This window comes from Scleropages formosus, chromosome 20 (genome assembly GCF_900964775.1).
Source record: "Scleropages formosus chromosome 20, fSclFor1.1, whole genome shotgun sequence".
Lineage (NCBI taxonomy): Eukaryota > Metazoa > Chordata > Actinopteri > Osteoglossiformes > Osteoglossidae > Scleropages > Scleropages formosus.
Window position 1 is genome coordinate 11,065,733 of NC_041825.1, and position 19,319 is coordinate 11,085,051.

A 19,319-nucleotide genomic window follows, 5' to 3' on the forward strand; every position below is an offset into this window, starting at 1 on the left:
ACTTAACCCATTTTGATTGTCCGTGGTGCATTTGTAAACATTTCAGCAGCTTCACCACAAAGTCACTAGCTGTATAAGTTTAAGCATGAAACTGAACAACTGTGTGACATAACTGTGTAATCCAAAATATAAGCGTTAAAATGAAGCTGGAAACATGAGCTTTTAGGTAATGATACTGTATCGACCCACGTTACTCTGTGTTTGGGCAGGAAGATTTGTTTATTGTAAATTGTTGGATTATAGGTAAATTGTAAATAACGTGTTCAACCGCTGGGGGCTCTTCTAGGGAAAATAATGGGGTGACCGTGCTTGCGAGCGGAAAAGAGAAAGCCAGGGGTGTTAAGCAGGCGGGCTTGAGGTGCGGGTCCTTGAGAAAAGCGATTCTTAGGCTGAGAACACCGCGTGCTGGTGTTTCGGTAAAACATTCGTCACGAACGCTGCTTGTGTGTTCTTCTTTGCCCCATCCAAACACAGAGCAGCATGTGCCACGTTGGTGTTATATGATTTATAAAGAGACATCTATGTCTCTTCCTTCTAATGTAATGCACAAATTGTGATTTCTGTGAGATGTATGTTGCTTTGGGGAAAAGCATCTGCTAAGTGAATAAATGTAAATGTTATAGGCAGTAAATGACAACATTCAACATGTTCAAGAGTGTTTAGCATTCTTATTCTGCATCAGCATGAGTTCTGCATCCATAAAAACAAAACTGGACTATGATTTAATAAGTGGAGTGCAAACGCTTACAACATTTTTTTTTTTTTTTATGTCGCCTTGCACATACCTGTACACTTCTTGAAACTGTCTCAATCACGGAGACAAAATGGCTTTCACTGAGTAACACTGAACTCGGGGACATCTGCCTGTGAATACAGAGCCCCTCCTGCATGACTAATCAGTGCACCACACACAGACACACACACAGACGCACACACACCAGCTTGTGCCACCATGGCCTTTTCCAAACCACCATCTGTTCTCGCAGGAAGAGCGGGAGCCCGAGTCCTATTCCGTATTGTGACTTCACATTCGAGCTGCGTAGCATGGACATATTATTGCTGTTTTGAAGCCAGTTTACATTCTTAGCAGACTGTACAATTAATACGGGCAGTTTTTATGGAGAAGTGCCTTCAACGGCTCTTCGTTTCATAGCTGTTGCTCCTTGCGGGAGTTTGCTGTGGAAAATGTGACTGGGTCTCTAATGCTAGAAAAAAATTTAAAAAAAAAAAAAAAAAAAAACAGAAAAAATTGAGTGCATTGCAGTTGCCTTGACTGTACCCAAATTTATGGAAGGGTTTGAAAGATGTTGTACTTTGTCCTGTGGTATTGTGGTTCACTGGCTTGATCCCTGCAGGCAACTGGCGTTTGCGCTCCATGCATTATGCTAACAAGCATTGCATGGATTATATTATGACCCTGTTTTTTCAGGAACGTGCAACAAAAGAGTAGACAGTATTACTGGGTCAGACAGAGGGGCTTTTTTTCTGCCCCATCCCTTCCGCTTTAGCAGCAGCGCTGAGCAGCTTGCAGTGTTCTCGTGCTGCGGGACCATGCCGGTTCCAGGGCGTTGCCTCACGTTCACGTCCTGCGCGGTTTCAGCAGGTTGCGAAGTGCTGCTCTCGTCGTTGGGTTCGCAGTGCGGCAGCTGCCTTGGTGAGACTGCGAAAAGTTGTCGGATTGCGAAACGTTTGGAGTCCGTTCCAGGTTCATATTAACTGGCTTCATGTGTTGTCCAAGAATATGTCTATATTTTGTTTTGGGTCACAGGCTCCATCACTTTTCAAGTTTGTAACTTGTATTGTTTTGTTGCTCCGATAACGTTCGCTCGCTCGCTGTCGATAACATCTTGTCCAAGGCAGGGTCGCGGTGGTCCGGAGCCAATCCCGGAGCCGTAAAGCTTGTCTAGTCAGAGTACATCCTGGAACGGACAGCAGTTCATCGCACGGAGGCTCAGTTAACAGTATTGTCCAAAACAACTTACCATTTTATCCCTTTACATTTATTCATTTAGCTGATGCCTTTCTCCAAAATGACTTACAGTTATTTAGCGAGCTGGGTAACTTTTACTGGAGAAATTTCTTGGGTAAGTACTTTGCTCAAGCGGTCTATACTTTGGGATGGAATGCAAACCTACAACCTTCAGGTCCAAAGGCAGCAGTTCTAACCACTACGCTGCCAACTGTCCCTTTGGATATTTGGATATTTTACTGGAGCAATTAAAGTACCATGCTGAATTTCAGTCTGGGAGCTACACTAGCAGAGTGAATGCTAAGCGTACCTCTTTACCATGGCTACAAGTGTGTGGCTTAGATCTGACTCCTTTCACTTGTACTGTCAGTAGGAAATAGATTTATAGTGTCTTTTTTCTTGTCATGCTTTATTTCGCAAGAGAAGCAGATCTAGTTACACACATAAACAGTGTGGCTATGTGTGTTATTGCTGTAGAGCTCATGTGTATGGAAAAGTCTGTCAACTCAGCTAATAATTCAACATATTCTGTTTTAGGGATGTTCTGACATGCTGAAATTATGGATACATTCGAGAGCATCGCAGTTTTTTTTTTTTTTTTTTTTCCATTCGGAATCATGGAAAAGTAGTGAGCTTCATAAACTGAGCAGGACCCTGTGTGCAAGATTATCAGGATTCCTCATGTGAATCAACAGGCCAGAACAACAAACAATAACTTATTTTGCATTTTAAATTGCATAGGAGATCGAATCATTTTTTTCTACGCTACCGTGCACATAATTAGATCTCAGCAATATCTTTTTTGAATACACAGTATGCACTTTACATTTACATTATGTGTACATTTACATTTACACTTAAAAATATGTTCATAAGTGCATACCTTGCAAATATTTGTGATCAGCTAAATATTGGTACTTAGTCTATCTAACCGAATTAACCGAACTGGAATAGCCAAATCTTGGCGCACCGAGAAACATGGGTTTTTTTGCAGGATAGTTGCTGCACTGCAGTGTGTGTGTTTCATAAATCCACAGAAGTGGCTGACAGTTGCTGACCTTGTCTTGGTGTGTTGGACTCCTTTTAAGGTATAAAAGCCACACACCTCCAGCGCAGCCTATCATCAGACTCCTTCATGTGATTTCATTTTCCTTCCAAGTGCATGAAACTTTATTCCAAACAATACAATGCTGGCTATGTTCTTTTACACAGTCTTGGCTCTTTATTTTTCTTTCTCCTTCTCTCGGTGTTGACAAAGAACATGTGTACAAGCACTTGGGTTTTAATACTGACATAATATGTTGAACGACACACTCGACATTCTTGGAAATTAGGTGTGGATTTGTTCTCCCATAAAAGTTAAATACATATTTAAAAAAAGTAGTGAGCTTCATACAGTAGATAGCTTCATACATACAGTAGTGAGCTAATACATATTTAACTTTTTATCATTAGTAATCACTTAGTTATCAATGATCATAATTAGTAATCATCAAATGATAATTATCATTTATCACTATGGATAAATGATATGATATTTTTCCAAATCATTGTGTTCAACAGATACTGGGGTAAGATGGTTGTTATTCTGGATCTAAACTGTTCAAGTTTTTACGTTTGACATAAAAAAAAGTATTACACTCCTAGTGCAGTATCAGCACAGCCAAGCTGACTTGCCAGGTTTTCAAAGAAAAGTTCAGTACGTAGAAATACTTTTTTCCCCCTTTCCTGGAGGAGTTTCTCTGAAATATATCGATTCGTGTTCGGTTACAGCGGGTAAAGGAAATGAATCATCACGTACAGTAGTAATGACTCATCTTATATTTCACTGCGCTCCTATTTTGCTCTTATTTTGCAAGGCACTTTTACACGGTATGCCAAATTGCAGTCGGATGTTGTAGAAATTCTCCTGTCTGTATTTCCAGTCATGTGTTTCAGCACTGTAGGCGTAGTTACTCACAGTAGCTCTCAGTTCTGCTGGTTCTGCTGAGTCAAAGCCATGCCTTTTCATGGGCATAATCAGCAGGATAGGGGCATTTCCTGGTAAAACCAGAGCCATGTACAGGATGGCCTGGGAGAGTCAGAAAAGAGTGGAAAGATAGTGTAACAGCGGCCCGAGCACAGCGGGGATAAAGGATGCTGAGTGTTGTTTTCAGGAAGCAGTGAGCATGCTGGACCAGTCCACGCTCCTCTCTCAATGTCCCACTGGAGAAACCACGAGTGCATCGTTGGCCCTTCCACGCCGAACACCTTCACCATTTTCATTCTGTATCCAAGAGACTTTGTACCGCAGTTTTGAATGAGGGCTGAAATGTAAATTATATTAAAAGTAAATCAACCATTTCCAAAGTCTAAACAGATAAATCCATTTGCGAATCTTGGTTTAGAGGCTTAAGTCCAGCACTGAAGAGTCTGTGGAAGAGTCATGCATTTGATAATGTAAACGAAACCTTTTTGGGTGAAGTCACATGATCTCTTCTTGCTTTGATTAGCAAGAGAGGGTTGGAGGAAAAAAGCAGAAATTGGAGAAAATTCTGATCTAAACACACACACACACAAGTCACTTTTTGCCCGACCCTTCAACTCAGGGATGAGAAACACACTGGTCATGTGCATTTATCATTTGACAGCTTTCTGTGGTTGAGCTGGCCTCACGCTACTCATCTAATGCTATGGATTCACTAACCCAAAACATCCCACAAATATCTGATGTTGTTGTACCCATCTTAGAGTTCTTCCTTCATTGGCAGAATTCAGATAAACAAGATCGTTGGAGCACACTTCATTGGTTGTCTGCTTTCTGGGGTTTCCATTCTTTATTTCCGCTTTCATGTGGTTTGGTGATTCAAGAGGAGATCAGAGAGGGGTTTAAATACAGTCATGTGGAAGAGAGTGTCTGCGTGACTCAGTAGGGTGAACACCTGAAACGTGTGCTGCTCTTCAACGAGAGACCGATAATGAAAGGTAGTGCAGAAGGCTGTCTGCTCTTTGAGATTTTCCAGAAATGCATAACTGCACAAAAACCACAAAATCCACTGAACATTCTTTTCATTTTGACTATTCATGTATGTACAAACAGCTCCTGAATGCCCTCATATTTCAGCTACTCGGTGAACGATAAAGTCATTGGGCTCATTAGTGCTCCATCATGTGACTTGGGATGGTTTGATGGACTTACAGCATATGAGTGCTGTTGGAAGGGATTTTCATTTGTTGTAATGTTTCTCACCTCACCCTGTATTTGTTGTTTAAAGCAAAAGAAATTTTTGAATTTATTCACCTTTGTTTGAACGTGTCTGCTTATGTCGTAAGCAATTTGCGTAATCATTTCATTATGCAAATTAGGTTCTTTATGTGCTGACCAAACTTGTTCACCTGTTCCATGGAAAGTTAGTCCGATTAGCTGGCAATGTGGGTGACAACAGCTGTAGGAGTAAATTCACCTTATTTGTTTACCAAATACAGTTGATATATTCAAGTACTTGCAGGTATTTTTACATGACAGGAATGTGCCATGAAGATGGGCACAATAGCACTTTCTTCTTTTTCTTCTTCATATTAATATTATTATTTATTATCATCATCATTATCATTATTAGAGCTCTTAGTTTGTTGGCATAAATGTTCCCTTAGTGTAGAACTGTCACCGATTTATCATCATTGGCCACTTATTCTGCGTATGGTCATATGTGTGGTCATGGTGGTCTAGAGCCTATCCCAGAAGCACAGGACATGAAACAGGGTACACCCTGGATAGGGTGCCAGTCCACTACACAATCTCACTCACAAACACACACTTTCTCTGTCACATACATATGCTAAAGGAAATTTAGAGTCACTAGTCTCCCTGAAAGACATGTCTTTGGACTGTGGGAGGAAACCAGAGCACCACAAACCCATGTCCAGACCACAGCTCAGGAGCTCTGTGGTACCAGCACTACCCACTGTGACACCCTAATTTAAAGCATGTTCTTTGATTTTATAAAAGTTGCAATGATACTCATTTGAGACCTTCCTCTTTTGTTCTGTAGGTCAGAGTGGTCTCGGAAAGTCAACGCTGATGAACACCTTGTTTAAGTCCAAAGTGAGCAGAAAGTCTTGTACGCCAGATTATGAGGAAAAAATCCACAAGACAGTCCACTTGCAGTCTGTAAGCCATGGTAAGTCCTCCAGGTGGTACAAAGCCGCTATAGAGAACATTTTATTACCGAGTGGAGGAGATGAGATGATAAATGAAGAAATAGATTTAAATGGGGTTTTTAAGCGAAGCTTTTGAACAAAAGTACTAGACCATCCCCTACGATCAGCGATGACATGAAAATAACAAATCAAAAATTTGCCCTCAAAAGCCTTCGAGGCCCTTGGTGCTCATAGCACCCCCCGCCCCCCATCCATCCCATCACCTCTGTCTTTTGTCAGTTGGTTGTTCCAGCGGAGGGCTCCAAGCACGTTCAGAGCCAAAACGGAAGAACAGCATGTGTCCCCCTACAAATATTACTCTAGTTGAATACTTTACTGACTACTCAATGATGAAATAAAATTATCTGTTAGTCTTGACTTTGGCTGGATGGTCGTTGAAATCAGCTCTCTGTTTCACGAAGATGAGATGAAGAAGCAGCTGCTCACCTGAGATTCATGAGAGCTCACATTTCAGATCTTTGAGAAAAAGCCCTGACAAACATTGTGTTTCACAATGAAGATGGCCAGTGCTCCCCAGCGCTGGGTCTCTCTTTATTTGACATGCTGATAGCCCAGAGATTAGGCCCCTCCCCCTCACGCTTACTCTTCGCGTGTGTGTTTCCATATCACTTCTGGTGGATCGCAGAGAAAAGGTTACCGCTTAGTGTAGGCGCAAGATCAGAGGAAGCACTTGTAAGTACCCTTGAGCAACTTATTTACCCTGAGTAGCTCCAGTAAGTATTAGCCAGCTATATAAATGGGTAAATCACTGTAAGTAGCTTAACCCTGTAAATTGCTTTGAAAAGGACCTTCAGCTAAATACATAACCAACTCAAGCATATTTTCAGCGAGGGTGAAAGCCACTGCCTTCGCTGAGTTATTCTATACCCAGTTCTCGCAGAGGAAAATTGTGGTGGTGGAGTTTTGGTTGTTGTCAGACCTCGGCAGAAAGTGAAACGCTGCACCACGGGACTCGTGCGCTCCGCTGCACGTACTCTACACGCCAAGCCTCCACACCACATCCAGGAACATCCACGACTTTCTATTCCGGCGGCACCACAGCTCTCACAAGGCAAGAAAGCAGTTGACTCTGAGAAAATTTCTTAGCAAATAAAACTAAGCCGGAGCCTATCCCGGCAAAACAGGATGCAGGGCTGGAGGGGGGGTGGACACAGCCAGGACAGGACACCAGTCTGTCACAAGGCACCCCAAGCAGGACTCGAACCCCAGACCCGCCAGAGAGCAGGACCCGGCACCTCCTGTTTTAAAACTAATAATAATAATGGTTTTCCATGAGGCCTGAATGTGGGGCGATCTGACCTCTGTTTCTCTAGTGGCAAGGAGTCCATGGATTTTATGTTCGGACGAGTTATTTGATGCTGATCTCTCACAGGCCACGGGCCTTATATCACTCAACGGAATCAGACTTGCTTTTCAGAGTAAACAGATCGCAGGGTATAATTCATATTTTGTCAGCTCTTGTGCAGAAAGGCGACACGTTCAGACCTGTTCAACACATGATTCTCTATTTCCTGTCTATTTGATGAATGGATGTAAACATATACCTCAAAATCGGCTCTCCCATCAGAGGGTACTGGTTCTGACAGCTCCATATTCAAACCCTAGAGAGGTTTCAAATGAATTTATAATTTTGCATATAAATCACCTCATCGTAGGGGGTGCGGTAGCATGGCAGCGCGGCGGGCTTGGCCTGTGCCTCCTCTTTGCTGGACCTGGGGTTCGAGTCCTGCTTGGGGTACCTTATGTTGAACTGGCATGCTGTCCCAGGTGTGTCCCTGCCTCCTCCACCCTTATGCCCTGTGTTGCTGGGTTAGGCTCCGGGTCACCCTGACTCTGCTTAAGACAAATGGTTTCTGTGTGTGTCTACATTACCTCGTTGTATATTCTAGTTAAGTAATCACTGACACAAAATAATGGAAGTGGTATATATATATATATATATTCATCCAGATAAAAGTACATAATTTATTTACTACTTCCAGGAAATGGGAGTAAATAATAAAAGATTAAATGATCAAAACTGACTTTTTTTTGGTGGGGGGAGAAGATACTCACTCACATCCTTTGTGCCAGCATCCAGTCCATCAGGTTATCTGCTTTAGCATGACAGCATCCTTGGGTGTCTGTAGTGTCACTGCTGTCAAATGTTGTAACTATTTGGTCAAATAAGTGATGAGTCATTAGTGAGCATTTTTGCAGAGTAAGATCAGCTCAGTCATAAACAGCATGTTTTTATGTATTTTCTATTGTTCTGACTGACAAATCACTCACATTCCATGACCACTTGTCCTTCATGTCCCAGAACCTGTTCTGGCATCACCAGGTCCCAGGCTGAGGGGGGTGCACTCTAGATGTGACGGCAGTGCAGGGTAACACACACATATTCACACACCACAAGAAGGTTAGAGAATCAAATCTGCCTGAACACCATGTCTTTGACTAGGAGGAAACACACATGTACACACACACACAGCTGGATTTCACCCTAACCCAAACAGCCTAGCTTCATACACACACAGTGTCTGAAACCGCTTCCCCCAAGTGGGGTCATGGGGAGCCAGAGCCTAACCCAGCAACACAGGGCATAAGGCTGGAGGGGGAGGGGACACACCCAGGATAGGATGCCAGTCCATCGCAAGGCACCCCAAGCAGGGCTTGAACCCCAGACCCAGCAGAGAGCAGGACCCAACCAAACCTGCTGTGCCACTGTGCCCCCTTACACAGTTTCAGTCTTCCATCCATCCATCCATCCATCTTCCATCCATCTATCTTCCATCCCGCTTGTCTTAATAGGGTTGCGGTGGCAGCAGGGAGAGCAGAGAGGCCCAGCCGCCCCTGTCCCCCACAACTTCCTCCAGCTCAGCCTGGGGATCCCCAGCCGTTCCCAGGCCAACCGTGAGATATAATCACTCCAGCGGGTCCTGGCCCGACCTCGGGGCCTCGTCCCAGTTGGCCGTGCCCCGTCTACCTCCAAGGAGAGGCGCCCAGGGGGCATCCTTGTCAGATCCTCGGGCATCAGTTTCAGTCTTGTTAGATTATTTCCAAAGTACATTCAGTGCTGTTCATTCTTTATACACATCCAGCCATATTACGTCAGGCTATCGTTTTTGCACGTGTGTGTGTGTCTGTGTCTGTGTCTACATACACACACGATTTTGTTTCCTTTTTACTTAGACTTAGACTTAGATCCTCCCATGCCGTTCGGCGCATTGGGCAGCAAGCGCTCTCCATCGTACTCGATCAATTGCAGCAGCCTCGGCTTCATCCCATGACAGGTTGATGGCCGTTAGGTCTTCAATGAAGGTCTTTTTCCGTTTGATCTTTGGACGTCCTGGTTTTCGCTCCTTCTTATATGGAATCCAGTTCATGGCTGTCCTTGGGAGTCAGGTTAGTGGTTGGCGTAAGATATGACCTGCGAATCAGAAGCGTCATTCAGCCACGATTTCCGACAATGGGCACATGCATGATTGCTGATGGACATCTGAGTTTCGCTTCCTGTTTCTGTAGCGGTGGGTATTTTTACGGGGTGGGGTTGCTAGCCCCACGCTCAACCCTCCTCCTTAATCCGGGCTTGGGACCGGCGATGGTGGCGAACCACCAAGGGCGGAGTTTTTGTTTCCTTCATCAACCATCAACTAATAATGAAATGGGTATCTTGTCCCTTGTCCTGGTAGTGTAATAGTTAGTTTTCTTGTTTTTGGACCTAAAGGTCATTGGTTTGACTCCCACCTCTGGCTGTAGTACCCTGGAGTAAGTCATTGTAGGGACATTAACATTGTAAGCTTCTTTTGAGAAAAGTCTCAGCTAAAGGATTAAATGTAAATGTAAGACCACAGATCTTTGTGGTAGAACCAGCCTGGCGACTGTATGGCTTTTCAGCCTTTTTCCAGTTCTGCTGGCCGATCATAGTTGGATGTCAATAACTCTTCCCAGCACCACCTGTGAATAGAGCGAGAGACACATGCCCACAAACAAAATATATCAGGCCTTTGAACCAAGGCTAACAAGTGGTCATTTTGCATCAGTAAAAATTTCACTGAATGTTTGCCCTTTAATACTTTCCAGCCCTGTAGTTTTGCTGGCAGCCATATATAACCATATAATCATATATACTGCTACATAACAGGTTCAAATTGCTAACCAGTTGCACAAAATAACTGTTACATTTTATTCCTAGGCACTTTTCATTGAGACAATGCACAGGTTGCTGGTAGCATAGTGGGTAGGGTTGCTGCCTTTGGCTTAGAAGGTTGTAGGTTTAGATCCCAGCCCCACTATACTTGAAGCAAGGTGCTTATTCTGAATGAAAGCTGAAGTTACCTCTTTGTGTAGAAGGGTGAGTAAGTGTAGGTCAGTTGCTTTGGAGAAACATGCTAGATAAATGTGCAGTGGTGAAGGGTGCTGTACACATGCTTCTTATACAGTGAAGTCAGAGTTCTTATGAAATAAGGGAAGCTGGGGGTTTCATGGGCTTATATCCTCTTAGTGCGATTTCCCTCTTCTGCGCTTCCTTATGACAAAGTTCAGACGTTGAACTCGGCCAAAGAGACATCTGCTTTCACAAGTCGTCATCCAAATGCTGGGAGCAAATTAGTACAGTTCTACAGAAGTGAACGCGACCGAGCGCTTTCAGCTGAGCGTTTTTTTGACCGTGCGAACCGAGACGAGGCCGGAGCTCCGCTAACGCCCGGACAAAAGTTAAAACCCGAATGAGGAGTGGTGAAAGGAGGTCTTTAAAAACAAGTTTGTCCCGGGCCTCTTTGTGGCGCTCGTTCACATCATTACACCACTTGAAAAGCATCACTGCCGGGGCTTTTTAAGTCCATTCGTGTTTTTCACTCCAACTCAAGGATACGACTGGCGTTCAGTCTAAAAACTTGACTTCCTTAGGAATAAACACATTATCATCACTTCTCCTCGCGTTTTCATTCTACTGAATATTCATACATTTCGTTATTGCAAATCTGAGCGTAACTTGTTTTGTCCTCGTGGCTGATTTGCTGTCGGGTGCTTTAACTGGGATGTACTCCGGCTGGGTGCCTTTTCTGCTGCAATGCGTTACGCCACATGGTGAATCTGCCTCTCGGTGCGGAGCGTGGCTCAGTGGCTCTGTGCGGACTGTGCGTTGGCACCGCTCCCGGTGATCTCCTCGCTCCTCACCGCAGCCTTTGTGCTGCAGCCCTTGTGATGATGGCAATGCTTGTATTTAGATGACACACTGAAGTCAAAGATACTTTGAAGCCTTAAAACTGTCATTTGTGTCCCCGCTTGGCCACTGTAAATGCCACCTTAGGCACTTTTGCAATAATGGGAACCCAGGCTCTCACCTAGAGGGAGCCAAATTTTGCTCCCGAAATGGAAAATTAATTGTAACCTTGGAAGAAAGTAATGAAAACCTCGCTTAATACTAAAGAAGAAGTTTCGCTGGGAAACTGAAGAAGATCTCTAGCCTTCTATAGTATTTGTTGCATAAACATCACATGACGTAGCAGCGCCCCGTATCTATAAAATGTTGCACCGTTCTACGTAACATGTTTTATGGCGTGAACTGTGGGTCTGTGCTGTAAATAGTTCATATTTATTTATTGCCTTCATTAATGTCAGTCACTGAAGTATGAATTTGTGCTCTATGCATGCAGTGTTCACATATGTATTATAAATGATTATTTTTTAAAAAAGAGGACATTTTGTTTCTAAATTCAAATGTCATTTTATGTCATCATCCACATTTATTTTTTTAGAAAATTATACATATATGTGTTTTATTTGCATATACATACATACATCAATTTATTTTTTGCGTGTGTGTTTGGGGGTATATTTTGCTGTTTTCATCACTGTTTCCCACAATATATGCAAAAAACTGCTTAAAAGAAATGTTTGTTTCTTTCTGAAGCTGCTTTCTGTTTACTATGGTAAAGTACACTTAATTGGAACCTGAAGTGGAAGAACTGGGTATGACTGACTCACCGGGTTTCACTGTGTTGTGTGTGCGGTGCGTTTGGGAGTTGTCCACTACGGAGGAAATAGTCGTACTGCCATCTGGTGGAAGATTTTGGGGATTACAAAGGTTTACTGCTCTTGTCTTTCTTCATTCCAACAGTCATTGAAGAAAAAGGAGTGAAGATGAAGCTGACTATAATCGACACCCCAGGTTTTGGAGACCAGATTAACAATGAAAACTGGTAAGTAGGGCCAGTCTCAACGTGGACAGAAATGCGGGTGCTCTTTGAATGGGACAGCAGGTTGTAGCCTATAGTAGTTGCTGCCTTTGGACACGAAGGTCACAGGTTCGACTCCTACCCCCAGCTGCAGTACCCTTTAGCAAAGTGCTTACCCTGAATTGCTCCAGTGAAATTACCCAGCTGTATGAACAGATAAGTAACTCTAAGTACCAAATGTTATTAGTTGCTTTGGAGAAATGTGTCAAAAATGTGTCAGCAAAATGAATAGATGTAAATGTGTCCCTGAATTAAAAACAAAGCTATGATGAACAGCGCAGTGGCAGTAAAACGAAGATCTGATCCTGCTGTGATCGTTTAAATGCACCTCCCCATTTCCATCCCAGCTGGGATCCAATTGAGAAGTACATCAATGTGCAGTATGAGGAATACCTGAAGGAGGAGCTCAGCATCAACAGGAAGAGAAGAATCCCAGACACCCGAGTCCACTGCTGCGTCTACTTCCTGCCTCCATCCGGACACTGGTCCGCTCTCGTTTCCCATTCCTTCACATGTGCATTTATTCACCGAACTGATGCTCTCCTTCGAAATGATTTGCCGTATTAATCTTATTATAGTGACTCTCTCATTTATGCCGGTGGGTAATTTTTGCTGTAAATGTGCGGGAAATGGCATAAATGCGGTCATGTGTCCATCATTTTTCTCTGAATCCTGTTTGTGTGCAGTCTCTGACTTTAACTCCTAGACCTCCCTGTTTTTTCACATTTTTGTGCTATTGTGCCCCTTGTCTCGGCTGAGGAGGATCTCAGCAGTCCACTGAAAACTAACGTCAGAGACACAGACATGAGTTGCTGAGAGTGTCGGGCACCGTACACACTGACTGGCAGCCGTTTCCCTCGTCCGGCGCTTTGTCCAAGCCCAGCATCCGACTCTAGAGCTGTTAAGCTCTGGAAGAGTGATGTACTAAAGCAAATCCAAGTGTCACAGGTGTCGCTGTGGGTAGAAATAAACTGCACGTTGTTGTTTACTGTGAGAACCGTGCAAGAACATGCACTTTTCAGCAGAGTGCGTCTCGGAGATCTGGCTCCGGCTCCTGCGGCAGCGCTGTTAATTTATTTCCGGGAACAAAGCCGTGACAGCTTAAGGCCTCGAAATTTATGGAAGGAGATTTTCTCGTCTAATGCCTTGTCTGTCAGGTTGCCGTCGCGAGGCGGACGCTTTGCCGCGCACACCCTCGGTTCACTCCGAGTGTTGCCGTGGCGTTAGTAACTCCTGAATCACCGCCTGACTGTGCGGTATTTCCGAAACACGCGTCCCAACCGCAGCGCGCTTCATCAGCTGGAACCGTCTTTTAAACCGGGCCTCTTGTAACCATTATTTACACACACACATTTTCAGAACCGCTTGTCCCATACGGGGTCACGGGGAACCGGAACCCACCCGGCAACACAGGGCGTAAGGCCTGAGGGGGAGGGGACACACCCAGGATGGGACGCCAGTCCGTCGCAAGGCATCCCAAGCGGGACTCGAACCCCAGACCCACGGGAGAGCAGGACTGTGGTCCAACCCACTGCGCCACCGCACCCCCTATAACCATTATTTAATAATTGTACATTTTGAGAAATATTAATTTTGTGGTGCTGGGAGAATGTGCACCGCGCGTGACATTTCGGCCCTCGCCAGCAACCCTGTTGTTTCCCAAGGTTACGTCCCATAGATGTGGAGTTCATGAAGAGGCTGGGGAAGATCGTGAACATCGTCCCTGTCATCGCCAAGGCGGACACCCTAACCATCGAGGAGAGGCTCGAGTTCAGGGACAGGGTGAGCCGTCCAGGGGGACGAAGGGCTGTGGGTGTGGGCTTTGTTACTGGGTGTGCACCGCTGCAACCTGCGGGAGGCACCAGTTTTCCTTCATGCTGACAATGACGATGATGAAGACAAAGAGGATCATGATCATGCTTACGACAAAAAATTATAAAAAATTATTAAAAAGTTAAATTATGGGTCAGCTGGTAGCGCAGTGGTTAGAGCTGCTGCCTTTGGACCCAGTGTTACCAGTTCAAGCTCCACATCTTGCAGTGGTACCCTCGAGCAAGGTACTTACCCTAAATTGGTCCGGTAAAATTACCCAGCTGTATAAATGGGTAAGTAATTGTTGTTAAGCTGATATAGTGAGTTGCTTCGGAGAAAAGCGTCAGCTAAATGTAATGTAGTGACACCCAGCCTCCTTATACACTTCCTGTGTCCCTTTTTAAAGCTGACTGTTATATAACTCTTCACATTTTCAACAAGTTAAATAATCTAGGAAGCGATTACTCAGTAGCCAGATGGCAGAGAATTTGAAGCAGAATTTATAAACTGTAATTATTAAGTTAGTGATGCGATGAATTATTGCATTACATTCCTGTCTGCAAATGGACCTTTAATCATTTCCAGAATCAGGAGGCGGTAAATTACTGAAAAGTTTTTAAAAGTTTTATGTAACAAATAGAGTAAAATATATACATCTGTATTTTTAAAATATGCCATTACTACTAACAAACTTTGTATTCATATCCTTAAGGGTGGGAACTTTCTCATGCTACTATTGCAGCACCACGTTCGAATATGAACATAATTAATGAGCCTCAGCGCATGCTTAGCATTCCATGTTTCCCATAAAACAAATGCTCACTCTGAAGTAGATTTTCTGTGTTTAGGATTCAAATGTATAAGGAAACAGAGTAAAGCTGTGCTTTCGGTGAACTCATGTTGCTGCGTTACAGATTAAAAGAGACCTTGAAGCCTATGAAATCAGTGTTTACCCCCAGAAAGAGTACGATCAAGATGTCGAGGACCAGATACTCAACGATAAAATTAGGGTAACAGCCAGTTCTTTCTTAATATTCTTATCTTGGGATTTTTGGCCCTCGCATTTAACTCATCATCTTGTCCCGTGTTTATGTAATGTAATGTCCTTGCATTCAGCAGATGCTTTTGTATTTTCCTGGAGTTCATGCAAAAATGATAACCTTTATAATAATAATAATAATTGAGTGACGATGTAATGGCGCTGCAGTCAGTAAAATCAGTGCGGTGGTCTCTATATATATCCCTAAACCTTATTTTTTATTTTCAGGAAAAAATCCCCTTTGCCGTGGTGGGTACAGATAAAGAGCACCAGGTGAATGGCAACAAAATCTTGGGCAGGAAAACTAAATGGGGCATCATCGAAGGTGAGTCTGCCGCAAAGAACGAGCTTCTCTCCGGTGAAACTGATTTGAAAATAAGGGCCTCGTCTCTGCATTGTTATTTATACCTTATATGGTAAATGTGTTGTCATCAGCGAACGAGAACTGCTATATCATACTGTTATCGTAAGTGTACAGCCAGTGAAATCAGAGGAACTCATTCTTTCCTTGAATAAAATGATGGTACCAGGCAAGAAAAAAGTGTCAGGTCTTTATTGTTGTATTGTATTATATTGAAGACTTTATTGTCATTGTACTGCTGTGCAATACAACAAAATTGAAGAAATTTAGTTTAGTTTAGTTTCATTACAGTCAAATTTGACCAAATTTACCATGCTGTACTTTTGACTGATGTTAGCTGTTAGCAGAATTTGACGCTGGGTAGATGAGCACACATCTACACAATGTTACAGGCATTATTATATTTATACATTATTTGCTCAATGCCAGCGGTCTACATGATCCAGGGCACTGGCCTGGTACTGAGACCACACAACCCATGGACTTGGGCCTGTTGAAATTGTCAGTCCAAAACTCTGCTCTTGTCATGCTTGTTTCAGTCCTGCCTATTTTTAACTTCTTTACTCTCATGAGAAATAACGGGCCAAGACTGCACTGCATTGTGGGATTGGGTTTATTGTAATGTTACTCATTTCAGAAATGACTTAAGTGCGGGAAGGCCACATGAGATCAGTTCCTCAAGAAGACCTCCAGGTGTGCACTGGTGCAAGTGTCGTTTTTATAAATGCTACAGAAATGAGATTTGTTGTGGATGGCAGGTAGCGGTAGGTGGCGGAGTGATTAGAGTCGCGCTTGAAGGACCCAGGTTTAAATCCCACTTCCTGCAACAGTATATGGTACTATCCTGTATGATCCAGTAAAAAAATTACCCCGTTTAATACATGTGGGTAAATTGTTGAATTTAGCGTCACGTTGTAAGTGCCTTTGGAAAAAATGTTAAAAAAATAAATGTAGATGTAAAGAGAGGAGATGAGATCTAATCTTCACTCAGTGATGTGTTATTTTCTCCATCCCAGAAGCAGAGGGCAGGACTGTTAACACAGGTTGGTACCAGTTTGGTAGCTCTGTTCAGCTTGTAATAAACCTGGTAGCAAAACACAGTACACCCATCCCCCACATCACAGGGTCCCATACAGTGAAAAGCCACAGTGGCTTCAGAATGTACAAGTCGAAATGAATCTGCACCGCTTTTCTTTTGAGCTTTGGGTTAATAATTCAGAACAATGGCATTTTTGCCAATTACACTGACATTTTTTCCATTGATGCCCTTTGTGTGATCAAATCAAAGATGCGACACACAGTGCGGCCACATGCATATTCTGTGTGCTCACATAGTCTCGCATAGGTGATTCCCAGCAACACAATTTCCGTCCCCGATGATCAGTTCAGAGCAGTCCTTCAGCACAAGTAGGGCAAAGGAACATGGAAGACACACTCCTGGGAGCATTTAAGAACATTGCACAACATTCTAAATTCATTTAACTATGTGCAGGAATGTACTTGTTCATGGCTCAAGGCAGCATGGGTGAACTCCTTCCTATCACATTGATAGTCTCAACCAATCACAGCCATTGATCAACGTCAATAATATCACAAGCGAAACAGCAGATTCAATATTTTTATTAATTCATTTCACCAATGCTTTTCTCCAAAACGGCTTACGATGTCAAGCTGCTTACAGTGATTGACAGCAAGGTGATTTTTACTGTGTCAGTTTAGGGTTAGGGTACTTTGCTCAAGAGTACAACAGCAGGAGGTAGGATGCAGGTTATTTTTTTTTGTCCATATTAAAATTAACTAAAAAGGTTTGATGATTAGCTCAGTTATCGAAGCCATCGTAATACACCGGTCTCTTCCAGGGAGCCACACGGACTCAAGGTGTGCGTGAAACCTGCCTTGTATTTGTGTCCTACGCAGAAATGATGAGGGACCCCGCACGAGGAAGGCCGGGATCGCACATCCTCTCTGACATTTCACACACTCTCTCTGGTCTCCATCTCAGGGTTGTGTGCCCTCCTACTGCCTGCGGGGGAAGGTTTAAATAAAGGGCGATGAGGACATTGTCCCTTCTCCCTTTTCACTTAGTGCTACCGTGACCAAGTACACACGGCCACAAACATATAAACAGCTGTAATGACTTGAATACAAATAGAATAGGGTACATACTGTAAAACTTTAATTTATGGTCAAATGAAGATCATCTAACTTCAAGCCTTTGTTTGTAATGCTACTCAGAGACTCACTGTCATTCGCAAAAATACCCTTTATTCTCGTATTTTAATGAATTTTAAGTGGCACGTTTTTCATCTGGGAACAGACTATTTTTTTCCCACAAGAAATAATGTTAGTTTGGTTCCCTGACAGCATTTCTGAGATGAATTAACCCCCGTTAAGTGAGAGACGGGCGAATAAGTACGAGACCCGTGTGAACTTGGTTACTGCGCATAACAGTTCTTGTCAGTGGAAGGAATGGGCCAGAAGCACAAATTCCGGTGCGCTGTGATAACCCACTGCTAGGAGGCTGTGATTTCAGAGCATTCGATCATCCTCTTGTCAGCTCTTCCAGCAGTGCGGTCCGTAACGTGCAGATGTTGATTCCTCAGGTTCACAACTAACTACGTCGAAAATAAAGGTGTTAACATCGTAACGTACGTTAATGCCGTGACATACCTTGAAAACTGCTCTGCGGGACCAGTTCTTCACGGAGCATCTCCTCGTGCAACGACCCCTTGCCTTCCCGGCCCTCCTTTCCCCGGGCATCGTTCCGTAAAGGAAACACAGATGTTTACCATGGAGACCGCTTGTAAGATGAAGTCAGAACCCCCTAGTGCAGTCCATCCAGCCTAATTCCAGGGATATTTGTGCCAAATGTCCCCCATGCCAAACAAGCAAATAAATAAAAGTATTGAAAATGATGCCTTGCAGGGCTGCCGGTGCCCAGAGGAAGGATAGGGGAGTATTCTTCTCGCGTAATTGGAGGCAGCTGGTGGGAGCTGCTGTGCAATACTGTTGGAAGAAGCAATAGATACAGTGGGCGTATGCTGCTGTGCTTCCGTCAGTAACTATTACGCCGCACGGCTTTTCGAAACATGAAATTTAGCGTAAAATGAAATGATCTGATACTTTACGTTTTTGTAGATTTGCTTCATATTAACACTCTACTGTCATACATGCCCAGTGTTTTTTTTTTTTTTTTTTTTCTTTTTTAGTCATCCTGGGCCAGTTAATGTAACTTTACTGTATGCTTTTGTCTTTTTTTACACCTTACGATTTACATTCTTACTGCTTCCTTCAGGCCGTGCATTATCTAACGCGTACACATTGGACAGGTCTTCCTTGAGATTACCTCCAGCTCGCCCGAGACAAAGGAGATGGATGGAACCGGTAGCTGTTTGAGTTAGATTAGGCCACCGCCAGGGGATGTGGAAATTGCACTGACAGGAAAAGTGCATCAGGCTCGTGTGGCATTTTGGTTACCTAGCCCTTAGAAAAAATTGTGCCGTACACCGGGCACGTGCAGACCGCAACGAAGCGAGTTGGAGCGCAGCTATCGAAGCTCGGAGAAAGGGCTCCGTAGGTGGCATTCCGCAGACGTAGACAGAAGGCATGTTCTATAATCAGAGCAACTTCCCGATGCAACAGTTTGCCAAGTCCGATTAGGGAGTACAGATGGTTACCAGCTCTGCATGTACGAAAAGGAGATGAAAGCATGTGCTC

At 43.7% G+C, this 19,319-nt stretch overlaps 1 protein-coding gene across 5 annotated transcripts in view; it reads left to right on the top strand.

Moving 5' to 3' along the window:
• LOC108927080 (neuronal-specific septin-3-like) overlaps positions 1-19,319 on the top strand; it is a 50,163-nt gene that overhangs the window by 27,745 nt on the left and 3,099 nt on the right. For all 5 annotated transcript variants that reach the window (XM_018740113.2, XM_018740122.2, XM_018740145.2 and 2 more), the window contains 6 exons: positions 6,001-6,129; positions 12,273-12,354; positions 12,738-12,875; positions 14,055-14,172; positions 15,117-15,212; positions 15,470-15,566. In XM_018740113.2, coding sequence (XP_018595629.2) covers positions 6,001-6,129; positions 12,273-12,354; positions 12,738-12,875; positions 14,055-14,172; positions 15,117-15,212; positions 15,470-15,566 — 660 coding nt within the window. The remainder of the gene's footprint in view (positions 1-6,000; positions 6,130-12,272; positions 12,355-12,737; positions 12,876-14,054; positions 14,173-15,116; positions 15,213-15,469; positions 15,567-19,319) is intronic.